The sequence below is a fragment of the Daphnia magna genome, linkage group LG2 (assembly GCF_020631705.1).
Source record: "Daphnia magna isolate NIES linkage group LG2, ASM2063170v1.1, whole genome shotgun sequence".
In the NCBI taxonomy this organism is placed as follows: Eukaryota; Metazoa; Arthropoda; class Branchiopoda; order Diplostraca; family Daphniidae; genus Daphnia; species Daphnia magna.
In genome coordinates, this window is record NC_059183.1 from 17475061 (window position 1) to 17489058 (window position 13998).

At 41.0% G+C, this 13998-nt stretch overlaps 1 protein-coding gene across 2 annotated transcripts in view; it reads right to left on the reverse strand.

Moving 5' to 3' along the window:
* Nucleotides 1–103: 103 nt before the first annotated feature.
* LOC116916588 (acetylcholine receptor subunit alpha-type acr-16) overlaps nucleotides 104–13998 on the reverse strand; it is a 29000-nt gene continuing 15105 nt past the window's right edge. The window contains exons 5-11 of one of the 2 annotated variants that reach the window (XR_006643379.1): nucleotides 12406–12586; nucleotides 12068–12338; nucleotides 9658–9744; nucleotides 8086–8195; nucleotides 7415–7963; nucleotides 2628–3304; nucleotides 104–2491 (exon numbers count right to left, since the gene is read on the reverse strand). Coding sequence is in view for 1 of the 2 variants with exons in the window: in XM_045169480.1 (XP_045025415.1) it covers nucleotides 3098–3304; nucleotides 7415–7963; nucleotides 8086–8195; nucleotides 9658–9744; nucleotides 12068–12338; nucleotides 12406–12586 (1405 nt within the window). In the remaining variant the exon portion in view is untranslated. Of the gene's footprint in view, nucleotides 3305–7414; nucleotides 7964–8085; nucleotides 8196–9657; nucleotides 9745–12067; nucleotides 12339–12405; nucleotides 12587–13998 lie in introns of both variants that reach the window. The other variant, XM_045169480.1, reaches the window with a different exon arrangement.

The window sequence follows — 13998 nt, forward strand, 5'->3', positions numbered from 1 at the left end:
ACCAATTACATCCCCACTTGCAGTCTTGAAATATATACGTATCCTGTAAACAATAATTTGAAGATATGACAATTTAAAAAAAAGAGAAAAAAAAAGGAAGAAGTTGTGTGTGATCTTTCTGAAATGTTTTCTTCGTGAGAGACAATTTATTTTTTTGAGACTTGGGAAATTTTGAGACGGAAATGAACAACATGATTTCCCGTTTCCCCCTTCCCGTTTGTCATCACCGAATTTCGTGTAATAATATATGGTATAATAAGGGTAGTATATACCGTTTATAAAATGGAAGGAACAAGGGAGGAGGTACAGAATGAGGGACATTTGGTGTAAGATCAACTAATTTACTAAGATATAGCAAACAATCACACACTCGTACATACGAAGAAGGGAGAGTTGATACAACGAAAACGTTTTTTTTTTTGTCAACAGGAACGGACATAAACGACGTACATTAATCATCAATTGCCGATCAATAACAGTCTTCTGAAACTATACCCGAAACAAAATTGATATTTTATCAAAACGTAAATGACCCGTCATTTCCACACGACCCGCCATTCTCACCGATACATTTTCCTTGGTTTTTATTTAATTTCTCAAAAACAAAAAAAAAACAAAAAAAAAACTATTTCATCAATTTCAATCGACCAAAGGGATATGCAAATTATTCAGTGTGCGTATGGGGTAGGTGGCTTCGATCGGATGGCAAAAAAAAGTGAAGGAAGAAAATTGGATTCAGGACATGTACTGATTGTCAGTTTCGCAATATACTTGTTGGTGTGTGTCTTTTTGTTGTTGTTGAAATAAGTGAATAAAAAATAGAAATATATTGATTAAAGAAAGTTGAATCATGATGGATGAACCCGGTATGGGGGATTGACGATTAAAGATCGACACGGTTGAAGAAGAAAAAGTAGATGAAAGAGGGGGACCAAAAAGAAAGACTTTGATGTTCCGTGGGTACGCACACGTCTAACACGTATGGTATCGATCATATTGAGAATACAACATTGTGACAGGTGGGCGTACGTGGGTGTGGTGACTGTAGAGGTGACACGCACATAATACGACACACAATCTCAGGCCTGGGGAGGATTATTAAAAAAGAAACACAAAGTTTTTCTTTTCTTTTTCATAAGTATGTTGTATGATGGTAGAAGGGCTAGATAGGAATTGGAAAAAAAAAAAAACAAACGATGGATCGCCTTGGCCTTGGAGACGTGACGCATCGTGTGTCTCTGTGTGTACTCTATATAATAGTTATAAGATCCATTTCCAACGTAAGAATGCTCTCCAGTAGAAACGGACACGTTCATCTCCGTACTATTATTATTTTTTTAAATGACAGTGTAGGACAGTAGAAGATTAGGATGACACAATAGATAGAAATAGAAATAGAGTTTCGATCTTTACAAAAAGTAAATGTGGACAAGACGATGAAAAGACACCGGGAAGAAGCAGATAAATAGCAATAAGAAATGTGAAGTGAGTGAGCGAGCAAGAAATGACAAGAGAAGAGACAATTGAGGAGGGTCGCATCGTATATTTATCGAGGAGGGGGTGGGGAAAAAAGAGAGGCAAAAAAATATTGATTGAGCACTTGGAGACGAAGAACACAGGGAAACGATGAAGGGAAGTATAATAATATATACAGCGTCACACACACACACACACAGACATAGACACAAACACAGACAAATTGAGCTCCAAGGGAGCAAATGAGTTAATGTCGCTTTGAAAAAAACAGAAACGGGAGGAAGAACGCAAAGCCACAAATGAGAAAGACCGGGGCATACATGTCAAAAAGGATCCGAAAATTCCATAATGCCACGCCCAAATTCTGTATGTGTTTATATTCTTCAGACGATGGGAAGTACTGGGTGAAAAAAAAAGGAAAGGGAAGTCGGAAGAAAAAGATGCTGAGCGTTCGGGCACGTGACTTGCGTAACTTACAATACCGCCTGCCTCTTTTTGAGTATAAAATACTACGCTACACAAGTCTATATCTATGACGACTCTCTTTTTCATGGAAGAAAAGGAAGAAAACAAAAAGATGTGTGGGCTGTAAGAGCCAAGAAAACAAAAAGAAGAGACGATAGTATTTATATGTACAGTATACATCCTTGAACGAGCTGATTTTCGTTGTTGTTTTTGTTGTTGTTGATTGTGCTGGTTAGCGATGGTTTGCCATGTTTTATTTCTTCTCAATCTGTCCGTCCAGGCTCTAACGATCATGGATCGTTTCGTTTTTCTCTTTGTACGTCGAAATAATACATCACGAAATGTGAGATATGCCCTGTCCAGGCTTCAACTGCTTCGCATTCTTCATTTCTATTTCTTTTCTTTTATGTGTATCTCTTCGTCCGACATCGAACTCCCTCGTCCATCGCACTGGTTTGGCTTTCGTCTTTCTTTTACTTCACTCTCCCGCCGCTTGGGTTTATTTCTTGCAGGACTATTACAACACGCTTTTAATGTCCGTCACATTCTCCTGTCGTATATATTTAAAAAAAAAAACTAGTCTAGGCCTTCACTATACGCAACACATACACACACATGCATTACACGCGGCATAGAAACACATTTATCAAAAGAGCAGGTCCATGTCGGTGGGGGCAGAAACTCACCTATACATTTCTTTGGTTTCTTTTTTTGGTTACGCAATTTTTTCTCTTTTACTGGCAGTCGAGTTGGCGGTTGTCACGGAGTAAGTTAAAGTTCCTTATTCGTTTTTGTTTTGTTTGTTTTTTTAATCCTTTCTCTATAAACTTTTTTTCTTCTTTAGCAAGTCGGTAGCGGCGGCAGCAGGATCGCACGTGACTCAACGGCAACATATGAAGATCGATATACAGCCCTGTATACTCTACACATATAAACTGTTTTTATACACTTGCGTGTGTGTGTGTGTGTGTGTGTGCGGGAGGGAATGGAGACACAGGATCGGCCGAAAAAAAAAAACTATATAAAAGGAGAAGACGGCGGGGATCCCACGCTCCACAACAAGTTTCCCGTGCGCATCCCAATGACGCAAAAACACTCTGATGGCAAGGGGAGATCGAGTCTGTCTAAATCTTCCTTTATGTTCCCTCTTTTTGCTTTACTGCACGATGATGTGCGGTGCGGAGAAGAGCACGGCCAGCGTGGCGATAATGGTGAACATGGTGAAGATGAAGAGGCAAATACGATCAACCACCATAGCGGCAAACTTCCATTCAGCGATGAGATCATTTTCGTCGTCTTTCTTCTTCAACTTGGAAGTGATGAAGCGCAACTCGCGAATAATCGCCTGCAGGTCCCGTTGAGCCTGTTCAACCAATGAAGGAAAAAGACCCGAATTTTATTTGTGTGTGTGTTACATATCAAGTGTCGATTTCAGTAGATATTTACGGCCAATTTCATTCCTCTTATCCTTCCGAATCGGCCCAACATGAACGTGTTAAACGTGCATAAGAAAGAGCGACAAAGGGCTTTAAAAAAATAAAAATGCACGGAGGACAAAATCGAAAGGCAATCACACAAGTACTACACGGAAAAGAGGTCAGATTCTGCCCTGGCTGAAATCAGTCGATCGATACACACGTTCGCATGCTGAGTACTGTATATCTATAGCTCTTATTGCTATACTTATGTAAGCCTATATAACGGTATGGGCTTATAGGCTAGCAATCCGCATACGCTCCCTTTCTTGTTTTCTCCATATCCAAGTTGAGGCAACAAGTATCACAGCATTCGGGCGCATGAAAACGCTTACTCATCGTTTATGCAAGAAGCTGCAGGGTTTTTCTCCTTTAGAAACACACTATTACAAATAGCCTGCTTATAAGATGGGGACTGTGGCTTGAATTGGCGCTATTGCACCAGATGCACGGCGTCTGTTGTTATAGCAATTTAGCTGCTGTCATTGTCTCTGCATATCAACGTCGTATCCCCTTACTCTCTTTAAGATACCGACATTATATCACGGTAAAAAGAAAACGCAAAAATAAAAAAAATCTCGAAGGATTTGTTCTTATTTCGGGGCCGCTTTTAACTCCGCATTCGTTATACATAAAATCATAAAATAAAACAAAAACAAATGTTTTTGTTGGCCAACATTAGACCAACGCATTGTGCAGCTTAATTAAACAACGAAATGAGGAATTGATCAGTTGGTACGAGTCGTGTGAGAGGTATAGTCCATAGACCCGAGTTGCTATTGTACTCGGGGAAAAAACGTGTGTGGGGGGGACGCGCGCTCGCTGATTATTTATGAAATAAAGCTATGTACCATTCTTCACGCATCCTTAATGGTTAGGATAAGAGCACTAGCAGTCCTACGATGGTCAACACGAGTGCAAACTGAAACTTTTCGAATAAGAGTTCCAGATAGAGAGGCAAAAGAGAAATGGACAGCGTTGTCGCAGCTCGATCCCGACATAACATAAGGGCCGAGTGACGACCGACTTCATCAGCGATGGAAACTCTCTTTCTATATTTGTGTGTGTGTCAGTTGCGAGTGCGGTACATATACACGGAGAGAAAAGAAAATAACTGCCCGAGTTTCTGCGAAACGGCTAGCAGCTGATTCACTGAGGTAGTCGATGCGTGTACGTATACAGAGAGAGCTATAATATAATGTAGATAGCAGAAAAACTTTGGTGTTGTCCAACTTTGTGATTTTCCTTTTCACTGTTGAGAGATATGGCTGTTGTATAGCCCAGCACAGATAAGTAAAAGAGCGTTGCACGATGTGCTGGATGTACGACTGCCGACGTAACACAATAGAGGGAAAAAGTTGTACCGTGTTGATTTATTTATTGCATTTTTTAACTAAATATATGGCTGTCATCTAACTGTTTAAAAGTCCCTGTCCTCCCTCCAACGTCGCCTGTTGTTCCTGACAGGCTGCCACTAACTTCCGTGTATATGTACAGTAAATAGGCGGATATTACAAAATGAAAACCTGACTTCATGATCTCTAGCACAGATTCAGGTCGGCACCATTTGAAGAGCCCTTTAAAAAGAAGGCACCGGTATGAAGCAGCCTTCTTGTCGTATACCTCTAGGCGGAGTACAAGACAAGAGGGTCGTTGTCAATAGGAGTCTAAAGTCAACTAACGAGTTTGCAATGGGGAGGCTTGTCCTCCGTCTTCTCGTCTCAACGTAATGAAACCCGCACAAGCGTGAATTTCATGAGAAGCGCAAGTATAGAGCACGGAAATGAAGTTTGACGACTGCCTCTTTTATGGCTGTGAAGCAAATTTCTTCTTTTGCCTTTAGACATGCACCGCGTCTTTGTTCGTCTCCGTCTTTGACAGGAATTTAAATCGATGAGGTTAGATGTGAGCCCAGTGGCATTGTTGTTCTAAGGGATGCAGTACAATAAGCATAAGTCATATACACGTAGAAAGTTTCCGTCTATATGTTTCCCTACGTTGGGAAATCCATTGAATTGTTGAACCAATAAATGGGGAATTGCCGAAGTATTTTTAGCTCGTCGAAACACGATTTTGGTGTTGCTACTGGTGACGATCAAACGACACGTCAACACCAGCGGCTTTAGTCTCACACCTCGTTAAGTTTTTTTTTTTTTTCTCCGATGAATTCAACAACACGCAAAAAAAGAAATGAAAGCGCTTTTTTTTTTTCACTTCCATTTCATTTCTCTCGATTCCACTAATGGATTCCATTCCCAACGCGATGGAGTAACGAAAAGAAAAACGTCATGAAATGGGACAATGATAGCAAGGCCTCTTTCTTGAACAGTTTCACAACTAAAAAGTCTGCATATTAAAACCTCATCTTTGAACGCACTCACACGCAAAGCTGTCGATCGTTTTAAACAAGACAAACGGTAGAATAAAAGGGGGACTGACTTGGGACGCAGAAAAAGAAAGAATTGAATCTCCCACAGGTTATTACTTGGGCAATAATCAAGAGGACAAAACGGTTGGTGAGTATAGTTTCGCAAATCGTGAGGATTTGGATGAGAACGAGAGGCAGTAGACGTAAGAAACGTAGACCCGTTAATAGCGCTGATTTAATACGTGGGGTCGATACGACGTGTTAGATTTCCCATGAGTGTATACCGTCAGTCTATACAGAACACTATTTAAATTTTTAAAAATGCTGTACGGCTTTGATTTCCGATTGCACCCCAAGAATTTTATTCATTTTTTTTTTTAATTTAATCGCAGCTGGTAGGAATAGTTAGCTCGAAACGAAACTTTTAATTTGTTGGTGGTGATGAGAACGTTACCAAAAGTTGGGAGGACGTATATATAATCAAACAAAATTCAATTGAGGAAAAAAGCAATAAATTCAGTTGTGCAAAGAGGAGAGAGTGAGGCATTGAGCGAAATATATGATCATAATAAATTTAAGGGAACGAGCTTCTTTCTGTGTAATGCAAAGAATCGATTTCCACTTAAGCGAGTCGCGTCGCGACAGCCTTTTTTACTGCATTTTTATGCTGGCTAGAAAAAAATCTTGAAAGAGCTGCGCATCAGGTCTGTGCACTTGCCAATTTTTCATTGAATCTGGGGAGTGTCAGTTCTGAAGAAAAAAAAAATGTTTCAAGAAAATAATGTGTTTTCTCTCCTTGATTCTTTACCTCCTTGCTCCCCTTATTCTTGGAAGTGCCCACTTTACTCCGATTCATGTTCGTGGAAATGAAAAGAAACGCATTTTCGTCACCAATTGGCGACTGGATATCACATTAGTTTATACTAACAGAGCTATATAGCATACAAAGTTCAGTAATGTACATGCAATAGAGATCCTGAGTTGAAAGTACAGTAGTACTATATATATCCCTCAGCGTGCAGTTACATATAGCAATAACACGGTGCATTTACATTTTCCTCGGTACTAAAGCCTTATCAACCGATAAACCACGCAATAAAGGCTATTTCCATTGTCTAAGCTTCCTGCCGTCCACGACTCTCTGTGGTATAGATAATAATGTTAAACTCTCGCAATGTACAACGCCGTTATTTCATCCGGATAGTGCTGCTCTATATGTATATACACGAGGTCGTGTAGGATCTCGATCGATTTGTTCCCGTTTTGGGTGAGACCAGTTTTTCCAGCCTTTTTTGTTTCCGAATAAAAAGAAAAAGGAATGCCGTCTATCTGTTCTACACCCTCAGCTATGCCCTATATTAAACAAGGCGGTGAGATGACTGAAGGGCCGGAACAAAAAAAACGCTATCGATTCACGGCTCCTTTGTTTTGTTATTGTTTTTGTCTATTTATTCGCTGCAATCAACCGTGAGTAATAGTTTGTCCGAGATTGCTTATTCATTTCCCGAATTTTTCTCATGTCTTCCTCTTTCCTTCTTACAAACAAAACTGGTGATAAACGATGATCGTCTTCTTTCTTTTAGGTCAAGACTTGCGAAAAGAAAAAATAACAATGCATCACGTGTTTTACCTGGATGCAATAAGGAGTGGACGGGCTATCCTCGTCAATGGCGAAGCCTCCTGCCCGGCTTCCAAAAGTGGAAGACTGGGCATTAGCTGAGATCATGTTGCCGTGAGCGAGCGACGATTCGGCAAGGTGTCCCGACGACTGCTGCTGGCCAACGGGCGCATGCTGCTGCTGGTGATATGAGGCAGAAGTCGGGAAATGGGGTAACGTTGAGCTATTTCCTGGACCAACTCCTCCTCCACCAGGGCCGCCGATGATGACGCCTCTCCCGCCATTTCCTCCTACGCCTCCTAATCCCGATCCTACGCCACCGCTGCTGCCGTAGCGGTTCGTCAGATTACTGGTGTACGTGGGCGCGTAGGAAATGCCTGACGCACTTCGGAAATCGTCATCCATATCTAAGACGTTGGCCAACAGGCTGCGTGACGATCGTTCCTTCAGTTCCATCTCTTTGATACGGCTGTTCATCAGGATCGTTTTACGCGTCACTTTCTTGCCCGGCCGACTCATTCGTAGAATCCAGGGCAACCAGAGCAAGAACAACGTTCGAACCTAACCATCAACCACAACTCATGTTAGGCAAATTGATTTATTTGGAACTTTTTTTTAATTTTTAATGATGTGATTGGGGAATAATTGAACTACAAATGAAAACCCAAAAAGGGCTGACTTACCCATCCTGGCATGTCGTGCATTTCTGCCCGTCTGTGGTGATAGTTGAGAACGACGACGGTCAATACAACGGAAGATGCCACCATAAACATGATGCAATTGAAATAAGTGCCTAAACAAATCAATTTAGTTATATCAGTTATCGTGATCATGGACGGACGTCCATTGATCGGATAGAGACGCTTCACTTTCGTATACTGACATTGAAACATTGAACTCTTAACAAGCATTGAAATACGATGTCATGCATATTCAATTGCACAGCATTCAAATGAGTTTCCTCTGCCCTCTCCGTTTCTTTCTCGGAAGAGCAAAAAATTGGTCGTCAGCATATCACCATCGTTCTTTGTTCGTGTTGGACGTTGGCTAACTGGGTTGGACAAGTAAGCAGATGTTTGACGAAAGAAGCCTTGTCTTCTTTTGTAATGATTGAACAATCCACTTGTTCTATTGGAGGCTTGCCTTTTTACGATTGGCCGACAAAAAACATTAATCCGTCCAGCTGTGCTGTGGTCGTTCTATCGCCATTCTTTTGCCGCTGGACATACACACACGAAACCTACTTGTAGAACGGACCATCTTTTGTCATTCGAGGCTACACATGACTTTTACAGAGCCGTTTCCAATTATTCTGAGCTGAAGAGCCATTCGTATATCATCCTTGTGTTAGGCTATTACGGTTCACATATTTTTATTATTGAGGAATTCATTTCAAAACAATTGTTAATCATTCTTGCTATGAATAAAATATAACCAGAATGTTTTGAAAAATCTACGATACCAGCCTGCGATGAAAAGATGACTGGCAACTAACCATGAAATATTATAGCAAAAGAAAACAAGAATTGACGATGTTATGTGCCAGTTGCTCCGCTATTTTCGCCGGTAAATTAACGTTTTCCCTCGCAATAAGAAAAATAGGCCAACGCCTCCCTCCATTACCGAAAGGAAAACATTAAGGCAAGTATGTTTTTGTATTCACTGTCTCACGCTCTCATTATTAATAGTTATGATGTGTGTGCTTTATTCTATAAACACATCCTAAAACGCACTAAGGATTTTTCGTTTGCTCTTTGAAATGAACAAGGTACGAAATTCCGGTTAGGTTCAGTCACTGCGTAAACTTTCAAAATTGTTTAGGTATTCAAAGAACTAGACGCCGAAAGCCGGAGCCAGATCCGTGCGAACCAGTACTCAAATGTTCATTAAGCATTCATGCAATTGTCTAGACTAACAGAAGAAACGCAATTGTTTGAATAAATAGTTCATGCACTTTAGTTACACCGTGTACAGCTGGCTGCCGCTGTTAAAGGTGTATAACATGGATGAATTCCGACACTTCCCAGATGTATAATACAACATGCACAATTAGGTATAGCGAATGGAATTCATCGCACCAGACAACCCAAATATATGCTTTTCTTAGATGGCATTTCAACCCTGTTCTGTGGTGATATGCAACAGTTTATCTAGTGGCAAGTTTGAATGACGAATAATCAAGGAAAGTAAGGCAGATCTAAGTGAAATTCCATCGGAAAAGAAATACGAAAAAATCAAAATTGTTATGGTGTTACCTAGAAGCGGAATGGCGTCGGAAACTTGAGGCAGCGTTTCAGCGACCAGGTTGAGAAATACCGTCAAAGACAGCAAAATGGTAACTCCTATACGGTTTGCGAGTAAACGGAGTAAAATATAAACAATGGACAATCACCAGGCTAATAAGAAAGGAAACAAGGAGACAATCCAAACGAATAAAGTTTGTTGTCAATTGTGTACAGTTTAAAGTATGCAACAAGGAAGCAACAACAGCTGCTGGGAATCGCCCACGCCGTAAAAAGCACCAAAGAGACGTCTAAACAATGGTAGACACCTTACCCCGAAGGTACAGACAATTGGGTATATAGGCGAAAGCTCACGGCAATGTCGGAAACATGGCAATAAATACGTGAAATATCGTGCCACTAAACTGCCCTAACCGCTCGGACGAAAACACTGGCCCCAACAATAGCCGTCAGACTCACGCTGGAAGGAAAGCAACATTTTAATACCCTGAAACTCACGAATATTTACGTAAACTTTTAATTGTCTAACCAAAACATCTACCGGTTATCTACAAAAACTTTTAAAACTGGCAATAATCCGTCTAGCATGAAGAGCTCTTAAAATATCACATTTGAATGTGTGGATATTTCATTATGTACTAGCAGTAATAAAACTTCATAGTACGACATATAGTGCTACGCAGTGTTTACGGATAACATGTAGATTGAAAAGGTCATTAGGTAACGTATCACGTATGTGCGAAATAGATTTTACATGTCTAAACTATATGTGTCCAGCGTTGGACGGCCGGAGTGCTGCTTTCGGTTGGTGCTCGCTGCTTGAATAATAGATTCCTTCCCGTGCGCCATGTATTGTGTTGTTGCCTTCACCTTTTGCACGAGTTAAGGCGCTTGTGTGCTCAACGCAATCGACGACAAGAGAACGGCTGAGAGCTATATAGAAGCGAGACTGCCAGAACGGCCTATTGTCAGTCAGAAATCACGTGTTCCAATTCCCACTGCAGGAGCATCCATTGCCAAATGTTCAGTGTAGAATGTATGATATGTGGTATATAGAGTCCGTCCAGTGGGAATAAGGCCTTTACAAGGTGGCAAGCAGACTCTTTTGATTGACGGACCTTTCTTACATTTCCCGTTTGTTTCCCTTCATGTTCGTGAAACTCTGATTCAAAGACAGTCTATATATACAACACGGATGTTACCGGAGAAACTTTGACGGACTGACATTCCCATTTAATTATGGTTTTTGTGTTTAGCTTTGAATAGATTCATCAGCAACATTATAAGAAGACGGCAACAATCATTTAATATTGAAGATCGCAATAAGTGACATTGTCGCTCGACCCAAATCATCTTCCCCCGCAGGGCTTTTGTTGAAGCAATCTTAGGAGCGGAGGCGTCCCGTTAATATTCCTTGCAATTCACCAATTAGAACGTAGCTCTCTCATCTATTGTGCAACTCATTAGTTGATTATACCTGACGTGTAATTATGGTGATTTTTGAGATTACAACCAAATTGTTAATCTATGAAAATTACCATTGTTACAGGTCTAATTCGTGCATATACAGCATATGTATATAAAGCCTATATACGTATAATCGTATTGAAATTTCTACGATTCTGCAGCTTCATTGGAATGTATTTGAACGACGGTGATTATGCACGGTCGATATCATTTCTAAAGAACACGAGAGCAGATGAGCATCTCGTCACCGTTAAGAAATCGCGATTGAAATCTGCCACAATCCTATACGCTTTCCTTCCTGCGTTCAGCCCCTTCTGTACGGAGACCAGGAGTAGGAGATCGATTTTTATATTTCCCAAGTTCAAAGTAAATAACGACAATCAAGGCACGATTGAGGGAGAGTAGGGACGACGAGCGATGGACCGTAACGTTGAAAAGGAGAGTCGCAGATTTGGAGTGCTGCTGCCGTTTTCCATTTGATGTTGTGTTCTCTCCCTCTTTTTTGGGGAGGTTTCTCCCTATTCCTCACGCACTTTACGTTTAACGTGATGCAGTAGATTTTATTTTTTATTTTCTTTAAGTGCAAGCAGCACGATGTTCCCTGTCTTTACAAAATCGATAGGTGCACCCCACGCCGCCTTCCCATCGTCGTCTCTTATTCGTAGAGGATATCCTAATACATCGTGGATACGTATAGTCTTCTTGTTTTTGTTCTTGTTTTATCCTATGCATAGTCCTTAAGATTTGGAAATGCAATTGTCTGTAGTGATCGGCTATACCTAACACGTAATTGGCTACCAAAAATCGAACAGAAAAAGGTATCTTAACGAACGTGGGACGAGCTGGTGCATTCCTGTTGCAATACTTAGGAAAAAGAGCCACGTGACGTACGTATTACGTGTTTCCTTTCTTTCTTTTCTTTTACATATTTTGGAATTTATTAATGTAGACATACCAAGAGTGAGCTTCTCTCCCGAGTCTGGCGGTAGGGTGAAGCCAAGAAGCGCCATGGAAGAAATGAGCACGGAAGGAACGATGAGATTGAAAAAATAGTAAAGGGTTCGTCTCCTGATGTGTATGGTGAAAGTAATGTCTACGTAAGGCTCGGGGCAGCAAGTGTAGTATTCAACTGTGCGGTTGCTAGGTACGCCGATTAAATCCCATTCACCGTTCGTGATGAAGCCACTAATATCGCCACCATCGGTCGTCTTTTCAACGAGGTCCAACTGCGTTTGCAGATTGAAAAATTGTCAATGTCGTTAAAGCGAAAAGAAATGCAGTATATAAACAGACCATAAAACCATCGTAAGTCCAGCTGCCGAATTTCATTTTACACTGTTGATCGTCGAAGGGAAACCAAGTGATATCGATTTTACAAGTGCTCTTGAAGATGCCCGGCGGGATGTAGTTGCAGCTCCCGTTGTGCCGCACAACAACATTGGTCTGGAACGTGTTGTCGAAACCTTCATCAGCGCTACATTTCGCACCAATAAACAAAAGAATTTGAATTTGAAGAGAGGAGTATCAAGAAGCCAATGAGAAAACAAAGTTTAATCACAACAAGCAGGGGAGACAAATATTTTTTAGGAGGAAACACAGCTAACAAGAAAAACTGGAGAAGTCTCGACAATATTATACAGGGCCCACTCCATTCCACATCGAAATGAAATCATTGCCGCTTCCTTCTACGTCAATGATTTGTTTGAGAAACTAGACTGGGTTCGCTAAGAGAAGAACTGTTCTAAGCCTGTAGCATTTCACTGGTTAAAAAAAAGAAAGAAAGAAAGGAAGTAGTGGGAGTTATGAAAGAAAAAGGAAGAAGAAAAAGAAACTCATATACACCCAAACTTTGCAGTCATTGGTTCTCATTTTGTTTCCGAGTGGATTCCTTTCCTCCATCGCTGTAATATTGAATGAGGAAAAGCATGGCACCGAATGGGAGAACGGAGTCAGAGAAACTGAAAATTGATGGTTCTCCATGGCACGTTGTTTTCTCATTTTGGATAGAAGGCATCCAAGTAATTGGAGAGCGCCAGTCAGTTGGACCGGTGGAAATAGATGAGTGCGCATGAGGCGACACACACACACTGTTTCTCTTACAGCTATATGGGCCTGCTGGTCCTGGTTCGTCCTCCGACTCTTTACAGTTTTCCTTCGCTGCCGATCGATAGATCTCGAGTTTATTATAACTCTCGCGAGGCAAAGAGGTAACTGTTCAGCGGCCAGGCATCTTCGTTCATTTCCCCTCGTGTACAATGATTTATTTACTGTCGAAAGAGGTTGTCAGTTGCAGCAATTGCTTGAACACAAGTTCTTCGTCAGCCCAACAGTTAATGGAGACATGGCAAGTTGGCAACTGAGGGTGGATGCTTCATTTCACTGTGTATGTTTGGTTGCACGAATGTTCCACTTGTTGATTCAGAACTGAACTGGATAGATTTGACGAAAACCCCCTTTTTTTTCAAAGTTTACTTCAAGTTTCACGTTTGCGCGAGGCTATGAAAACTGATAGGCAAGGCAAGAGTGGTATGATGTCAAAACATTCCGAAGAGTCAGTTGAACTGTATATATACGAAAGAGGAATATATTTGATTATATTTGCTCAGGCCCGTTATTTGAAATGTTTTTGAAATTAAAGTTACACAGACGTGATCTGCATGAGCTTTGTCAAAGGAATATAATCGTGTCATTTGCATGCCTTTTCTACGCCCACTGGATGTACGTGCAAGAAGCAGTGAGCCCTTATTTACATTCTCGAGCTCGTAATCTCTTATACGCATTGCCACCGAATCGTAGAAAAGAGGCGCCGGATTTGAGGGAGGGAATGTAAAGAGATATTATTGAAATCTTGAAATCCAATGTTACATGATCTCGGGCCTCTTAGTT